The 8,495-nt window shown below is 33.5% G+C and overlaps 1 protein-coding gene across 6 annotated transcripts in view; it reads right to left on the bottom strand.

Annotated features, from left to right (window-relative positions):
- Window positions 1-1,830: 1,830 nt before the first annotated feature.
- The window catches only part of PCNX1 (pecanex homolog 1), a 132,119-nt gene continuing 125,454 nt past the window's right edge, over window positions 1,831-8,495 (bottom strand). For all 6 annotated transcript variants that reach the window (XM_006925413.3, XM_015599644.2, XM_025042085.1 and 3 more), the window contains 3 exons: window positions 7,031-7,473; window positions 6,492-6,632; window positions 1,831-6,293 (listed from right to left, as the gene is read on the bottom strand). In XM_006925413.3, the coding sequence (XP_006925475.1) occupies window positions 6,153-6,293; window positions 6,492-6,632; window positions 7,031-7,473 (725 nt within the window). In that variant the 3' untranslated portion in view covers window positions 1,831-6,152. The remainder of the gene's footprint in view (window positions 6,294-6,491; window positions 6,633-7,030; window positions 7,474-8,495) is intronic.

Below are 8,495 nucleotides of genomic sequence, written 5' to 3'. Positions count from 1 at the left end.
CAAGATCAATGTGGAGAATTCCTTTGAAGATGGGTTTCATTTAACCAGCATGTTTCCTGTCACCAGAAAAAATACTATCCTTTAATACTAAATACCGCTCCATTTCCAGTTGTGCCACTGTGATCCCTGGCAGGAAGATCACAAGTTGTTTGGGGCTCTCATGCAGATGGCATGTAATTTATATCCTGCTGATTTGGGTTGTAACTAGTAAAATGACTCACCGAAGGTTTAATAAGTGATTTAATCAAGAGCATATCTATTCTCAGTGTAAATCAGCTTTCATATTCTTTAAGTATGATACATGAAATCTGTAGGTTTATACACACCCCAACTAAGCATTTGCTTGATTTTGGTGACCATAATCCAAATGTTCTTTTCTTTTTCTGTACTGTAATTTAGTACAATATAATGAATATGCACTTTTTTAATAATCCTAATTCTACATGTTCCATCTAATATCTCATTAATGACACATTCGGATAAATTCAGAAGATGTAAATGACAACCCTTATACCAAGTGTGAAAAGATATCCTTTTAATACAAAATATGTATATTTCTATTATAAGATGAACTATGTTTATAGGTCAAAGCTTGTTTCAAATGATTATATTTCAGAAACATGTACATGTTTTTAAATACGCTATGAAGAGCTTAATATGGTATATTTTAATTTTTCTTAATTTGACAAAAATGGACAGAAGGCAAAATGAAAAAAAAATTTATTTCCTCAGTGTTTTGTCCACTGTCAATACTGTATTTTTGATGCAATATATTTGCAAAAAAAAAAAAAATCTCAGCTTTTATTTTCCATTTTAAACAACTACAATATTTACAAGCTGTTTAGAATAACAAACAATCAGACACACACACACTCACAGACACACGCAAGTACATATATTCTTATCTCTGGTTTATACTGAATGCTGGTTAGAGGCAATGAATCCTTTCAGAGCCCATGATCAGAAAAGGGAAACCCATTTTCCTTCTTCACACCTACCTTCCTAGAATCATCAGTATTTTTCCTTCCATTTCCTCATGCAGAGCTCATTGCCAGACTTGAACAGGGTTAAGATTATCAGTTTTTACAATTTATTTTTATTTAAACTACAAGCTTTTAAAAAGCACAAGCAGACATGATTTTGCCCTCATTTCTATTATTTTGGTTGTAGAATCAAGCTTCATAATATAAAAAACCTGTTTAACCACAACTACACTAAACTCAAAAGCCATATGGAGTGGCCATCTCATTCTCTACTACTACACTGATTTGAGTTCCAGGTCATCACCCCATCTGTGCAAGTGATACCCGGGAATTCATCCTCATCACAATCTTAGATGATCTTTGTTTTTTCTAGCTTGGCTCCACTGAATCATAAATTGTCAGGTACAGAGCTGAGGGATAAGAAAAAAAGGTATAACCCTATATAATAGGTATAAGTCTTAGAACAGAGTTGTCATATAACCTTGCGATGATAATCAGCTCTGGTTCCCCCAAAGAGTGTTACGTTGCTTCCATAAAATGGCAGATGAGAAAGTTCAGTTCACAAACAGAACTTTTTTTACTTTAATTCAGAAAGAATGTGGCTGATAAGAAATAAACTCTTATCACACATAATTCTTGACAGATGACTGTGATGAGGCGATTCAAAGCAGAAAATATATGTCTGTTTCAAGCAAAATTAATACTCACATATCTTCCAGATCTATTTCTATAATAATTCCTTTCCAATCACTGTTCTTACCTAAACATTTAACAAGTTAAAAATGAGAAGGCCTAGATGTACGTCAGCTAGGTTTTTTTAAATAAGAGAAACAAAGAAAAGAGAGGCTGGTTTTCTAATACTTTAAAAAAGAACACACCCAAAAATCCATTATACATATCCAATGTAGTATTAAAATGTATGCTGCACAAATACATAGTAATATCTATTTTTTCTCTTTCTCCTGATCAATAAAACTCAGTTTCTACATATTACTAAAATATAAAGCTCAAAGTCCACTAATAGGTTCCACGTATCATCTTAGCCTTGATTGACATTATTTTCTCCATTCTTCTTGGAATTAAAAGAAAAGCCTCTAAATAAAAATGGATGTTTTATACATCATCTGAAAAATGTATCTGATCAAAAAAATTATCAACTGGGTCTGTATCCGGGCAAAGTAATTTTATGTTATCACATTACACTACAAAGAAAACTAAGAATGAATACTGAAAACTTATGGGGCGGGGGAAGGGCTTTGTTCATATTCATGAAGAAGTAATAAAAATAATCACAAAAGCAATTAACAACCTGGACTGCAGTTTATAGTTTAGTAACTAATATATATAAATTTCAAGAATTCTTACTCAAAATTACTGTTATCTCTTTCTCAAGTCACATATTTTGGAGGAAGGATTTTCAAAAATTAACTAAAAGAAAAAGATCACTTTAGACTCTGGGCAAATTATAAGTTTAAAAGACCCAGTTCTGGATGAATGACTCAATGTAACAATCCACCAAATGAAGACTTTCTAAGAGAAGCAGAAGGATGCTACTCAAAAACAAAGTAGAATTTACTGAGGCTAAGCAACCCTTGCTTAGATTTGAGGCTGTTTTTTATATTTTGATATGAGGTATAAAAATAAACCAACCTAGAAAAAAATACATCTTTTTAAATGAGATGTAGTTTCCTACATAAAAACTTGTATTTTCATTGCCAGACATTTAGTATACAGAGTAATTTTCAAAATTTCACTCAGGACAGAAACACTATCTGACTACTTCTGTTTCAAGGATTAATAGAAGTATCTCAGATATACTTGAAATATTTTAAAAAATACTTCGAACTTAATGGAAGTTAATCTTCCAGTAATGGAAACCCAAAGAAGGCAGAACACTGATGAAGTTTGTTCACTAATTTTCTGAAAGGAACTAATTTTAAACTAATCTTAAACTAATTTTAAACTAGATTTTAAACTAATCTCCTCTTATCTTAAAAATATACGGCCTCATCAAGTACTCTCAAGCCCCTTACATATCAATGTATTAATTTAGGCTCTTAAAAAAGTTAGAGTTCTTTAGAAAAAAGTGAACATTTAAAGTTTCATCAAGTATTGAAAATGTAAAAAGAGGGCTCACACGAAGTTATAAGCTGGAAGATTAACCAAAAGCTTAATTTTGAGTTATAAAATTATTTTTGCTACTGAATGAGAGGAAACAAAAAGAGAAGCTAAAAATTTATAACTCAAAGGGGGAAAAAATAAAATTAAACAAGAAAAAAATAGATATCAATGAAGCCATATTTAAAAAAAAAATCTAGTGTTTTAATTACATATTTTTACTTTTAAATTATAGAACTCTGAAAGTTTGGGCAAATGTGAACTAAAGACAGTAATGTATATATGCTGGAGTCTTTCTTGAAAGACTAATGAAAAAAGTTAAGCAGGGAATCTACACAAATAGCTCACTATTTTCTGGGGGGGGTGGTGTAGAATAAGACATGTATGATCAATTTAATTAATTGAAGTATGTATATTTCTACATAATAATTTAGGTCAAATTATTCTTAAGACATGAATCTTTCTTCAATTATCACTATTTCCCTTGATGAAATTATTAGCAAAGTATTATTATTTAAAAGACAGTTTTAGTCTTAAAAAATAAGAACAAGTTTCTTTTTAGGGTTTCTCATTCATAAAACTTCACTACAGGACTATCTGATAACAAAGTTCAACTTGTTTTAAGAAAAATGTCCATTAGCTGCTACCGCAAATCAAGACCCAATATATATGTTCTATATACAATCTAGTCTGGCATTTGAAATCTACTTTGGAGTATGTGATGTGTTTTAACAACTGAGGGTAGGGGGTGAGGCTAGGAATAAAAATAAGTCTAACACTTCTGACTGAATTATTTGAAATTGAGGGTTATTTTTTCTGAGTAGGAAAATGAGTTATCTTCCATTTAAGATTGAAAAGGCTCCACTAATCATCTAGGCAATGACCATAAAATGATCATATTTATTTCAGAAAGACAACAAACAGCAGGGAGCATAATTCCTTTGAGAAGATTTTAAATAAATAAATAGATATAGATAATCATATATTCAGCTTCAGAAGGGGAAAAAAAGAGCCCGAACCTTAATGGCATACTACAGATTTGCCAAAAAGAGGCAAATACAGAATATAATGACAGTATCAGGAAAATAGATTTTAATTGGTCAATTTAGAAAGGTACCTTTGTGTAAAGGTTCAGAAAATCATTTGATAAATGTTTTTAAACAGTAAATTTTGCAAAGTGTAAAGTCTGGAAACATCAACACAAGGCACATTGGGTCCTGAATAACCACAAAATTTTAAATTAGAACAAGGAAAAATAAATAGGTTTTGAGTAGAAATGCAGTAAGATGCTGTATATTAACTATTTACTTCCTTTCTTAGTTCTCATTCCTTTTACTGAAGTGTTATGCTATGCTGGAAGATCTCATCACAATTAGTAGAAAAAACAGCTTCTCTCCCCTGTCACCTCATCGAAAAGATACTTTAAACCCAAGCTATCCAATATAATAGCCAGTAGGCATATGTGGCTAATGAATACTTGAAATATGACTAGTGCCACATGTTAAAACGGTAATACTTTGGATATATTAGATTAAATGTATAGTTAAAATTAATTCCACCTGCTTTTCATTTTCCACTCAGAGGTTAGAAAGACGGCTGCTCCTAATGCTCAGAGGATATGTACAGTCTTCTTTGGAGTTTCACACAAAAAGGAAAAGTTTTCTGAAGGATTTAAAAAATGCCAAAAGTTGACAAATTAAATCTAAATTGCAGTTCCCACCTAGCCCAATTATAAATCTGAGTTACATATTTCCCTGAATACATGCACTTAAAAAAAATAAAATTTATGAGACAACATATGAATAAGTCATTTTCACAGTTATAAATATTTCAAATTACAGCTACACACTATAAATTACAGGAAATAAGATTCAAGTAATAGAAAAAGAAGGAAGAAAATAAAAGGCAAAGTTATTACAGAGAGAAATAACAATAAGAACTGCACCATTTAGATAACTGTATTTGAAAAAATTTTACTTGATTAACTGAACTACTTGTGAATGACTTCAAGAGCTAAGAACTCTTAAAATAAAAGGCAACCAATCCTTTCTTTAAATTCTTGGATATTCATCTTCTTCTTTGAAAAGCAAGAGTATTTTCTTCCCGAGACTGGCCCCAGCAGAGCTTCCCCAGGTGGAGGGAAGCAGAGTACCTGGGGCACTCACCATGCTGGAGCTCATCTGCAGTGTGGACACAGGAGCTGGCAGTAGTGTTCACAGGACCGACTCATGACTATTGGTTCCGGGAAATGCCAAGGATGAAACTATGTTTATCTTGAGACTTAGTATTCATTTTAAAGAAAACATCCAATGTACTGCAAGAAGTACAGACTACTAACAGAAAAATGGGCAGCTCAGTTTCTGCTATGTATGTTTATAAGGAAAGGGAAGGGGTAAATCCCAAAGGCAATTTAAATAATGGTATTTTATTTTTATATATATAAATAAATGTTCTGAGAAATCTCAGACTTTAGTGCATTGTTGTAAAAAATTAGTGCAGTTTTTTTCATTAAAGTTTTTAGCGCTCAAGGAATAAGATATATCTATGTCTGTTCATAGTCTCTTTTTTTCACTGTACATTAAACTTTTATACTGCTATATGTCAAACTGAAGGTTTCTATACTGTTCTGTTTTTAAAAGTCAAGGAAATGAATTTTGTGTTCTATGACAAAACATGGCAATTATTTTTGGCAAAGAAATTAGAAAAATATGAGATCATAGTTTAGAAATCAAGAGTTTGCTGATTTAAAGCAAAGGCAATGCATAGGAAAAAAACTTTTTTAAAGGATGTATTTTAACAGTTTTATCCTTCATGCAAAATGTTTTCTTGGCAGCTAACTTAAAAAAATATTTCAGCTTTATTTGGGGACAAAAACAGTGACAGGAGTCAGGGTGAAGGGCAAAGGAGAGGCGCTTAACCAAGCCCACTCTATGTTCAAGTCTCTCCTATAAAGGATCAAAGTGATACCTGCAGGCATCTTCTGCTCTCTCCTCTCTTTTTCCAATGTCTTGGAATTCAGAAGGAAAAGAAATGTAGTTATAAAACACTGGCTCACACTTCAGCCCCAAGTTCTAGTACCCCAGTTTCAATTACAGTCACATATTTGTCATCAATCTGGACCAGAAGTACTGTCTTGTCAATGTGAGATCTAGTACCTGGATCTCTGCTGCAAGGCACCCATCGGTGAATCACCTAATGATTCAAAATAAAACAGGAAATTAGTGGCAGGGACCTTGAATATACTCATAAACTCTTATTCTTCACTTAAGATTAGAGGTAGAAACTGTTAGATAATTAAGCATAAGTACATAAATCAATTTAAAACATGGATACAAGTCAGTCAAACTACAAAAAGTCAGAGCACCAGAGGGTGCCATTAACAGAACTTACATGGCCTTCCATGCCCTCCTGAGGGCTCCAGTCTTTCCAGCTGTTTCTCCCAGCTTTCAACCGAATGCCTTCATCAGGCCACTGCAGCTCTTTTCTTTTTGACAGGTTGATCCCATCCAGAATTTGACTGGGATCCACGATCTATATTGTAAATAAATATAGATCATTTCCAGTTCATTTTTCTCATGAAATTCAAAAATTATATAATCCTAAACAAAATTTATTTCATAGGACTCTGTGTCTCAAGTTCTCCACTGCCTATAATAAAACAAAAAACAATCTTAAGAGCCACCTCCACAATTCCTTTTAGCTTACTGGTAGACCTTACTGCACTGGCCACATGACAATGGCTGAGTAGGAAACAAATATCACCACTGGAATACTGCTGGCTTTCAGTTTTTATGCCAGCAGAAACTTTTTTTGTAACATTCAAAAATGTTCTAGTCTTCAGATATAAGGTATGTTTTCACAAGAGTCCTTCACTCAACAAACAAAAGAAATAAGAGGCACAGTGCAAAAAGAACTCTGGGCTTACTCACTTGGACTCTGTAAATCACCTCCCCCTTTTTGGCATGTGAATTATTGGCAGGACTTAAGGTGTTGCCTGGCTGTGCATCAGTGGCACTACTCTGACCTCCATCTGTCCCAAGAAAGCCAACGAGCGTGTGATGTTTGCAGGCTGGGATGCTTTGGCTGGAGCTGCTGGAAGAAGGCAGGCCGTGCTGCAAACAGGCCATGCCGCTCTGCCCGGAGGGTTCCATTTGGTTCACCATAGAGAGGCGAGACTGGATGGATGATGGTAAGTTTCGAAGTGATATCTGACTGGTAGAAGAGCGCCGACAAGGCACAAATCCCGTGGTGGACATCCGGAGGGATGAATGCCGGCTGCTGTAGCAGTAAGAAGACTGACTGGCTACTGAGGCCCGAGCAGGGGACTGTCTGACCAGGCTTGACTGTACAGAGTGAGAGCTGTGGCTAGTGCCTAGGGAAGAAGAAACAAAAGCACTCATTCTAAGTGGAATGATTCATGATTTTTTTTTTTTGTAGTTTCTAAGACTTTCTCCCTTTAGCAATTACTTGAATTTATTGAATTTAAATTTTATACCTAAAACTTTTAAAGTCATCAAATAGAAATAAATATCTCAGATGTGTTTTCTTGTGTGGTTTTTTAATCTTTTTTTTGATACAGCATTTTAAAATTCAAATTCTGGGGCAAAAGAAAGACAATTTACAGCAAATGTCACAATTTAAGCTTGGTTTGAATCCTAAAATATCTTTCACAGAAGGATTTCAGAATAACAAGACCTCTTTAATAAACTGGAAATTAAATATCTCATACAAATGAGATAGTGAGAAATATTAATTAAGGATCTACTACATGGCGAGCTCTATTTTGCAAAGTATAGTTTGAATGTTCTTATAATCTATTCCAATGACAAGCTATGCCACCTACGGAGAGACAGTAATACCACACTGTAATTTTCCTATAAAGGATTACTAACAAATATGAATTATCAGTGATACTGAATAGCAGATTCTTCTGTGTCCTTTTTCAAATGGCTGGATCCTGACTCAAGTGATGTTAAGATTATAAGAAAATAATTATTATATTGAAAAAATAGCTACATGTACTTTTTATCTAAAAATAAAGAACTAAACAATGTAAGAAACGGAACATTTAAAAAAACACGTTAAAAGTTTTAGGTTTTCACTCAGAAGTTAAAAAATAATCTTAAAAATGTTGATCATACACCTATTTAGAGTCTTAACAATTCCAGTACCACTGGATCCGGGCCCCCGGTGTTTTTTTTTTTTTTTTTTTTTTTTTACACCTACAGCACCTGTTGTGCCTCAGTAGTCTCCCATCCATGTACTAATCAGGCCCGACCCTGCTTAGCTTACGAGATCAGATGAGATCGGGCATGTCCAGGATGTGGACTTTTTTTTTAATTGAAGTAAACTGAAGTAAATGTCTTAAGAATTCATCTGATCCAAGTGAAGCAG

This window comes from Pteropus alecto, unplaced genomic scaffold (genome assembly GCF_000325575.1).
Source record: "Pteropus alecto unplaced genomic scaffold, ASM32557v1 scaffold8, whole genome shotgun sequence".
NCBI lineage: Eukaryota > Metazoa > Chordata > Mammalia > Chiroptera > Pteropodidae > Pteropus > Pteropus alecto.
Note: the sequence above shows the minus strand (reverse complement) of the source record. Positions and strands in the feature narration are given on the sequence as shown.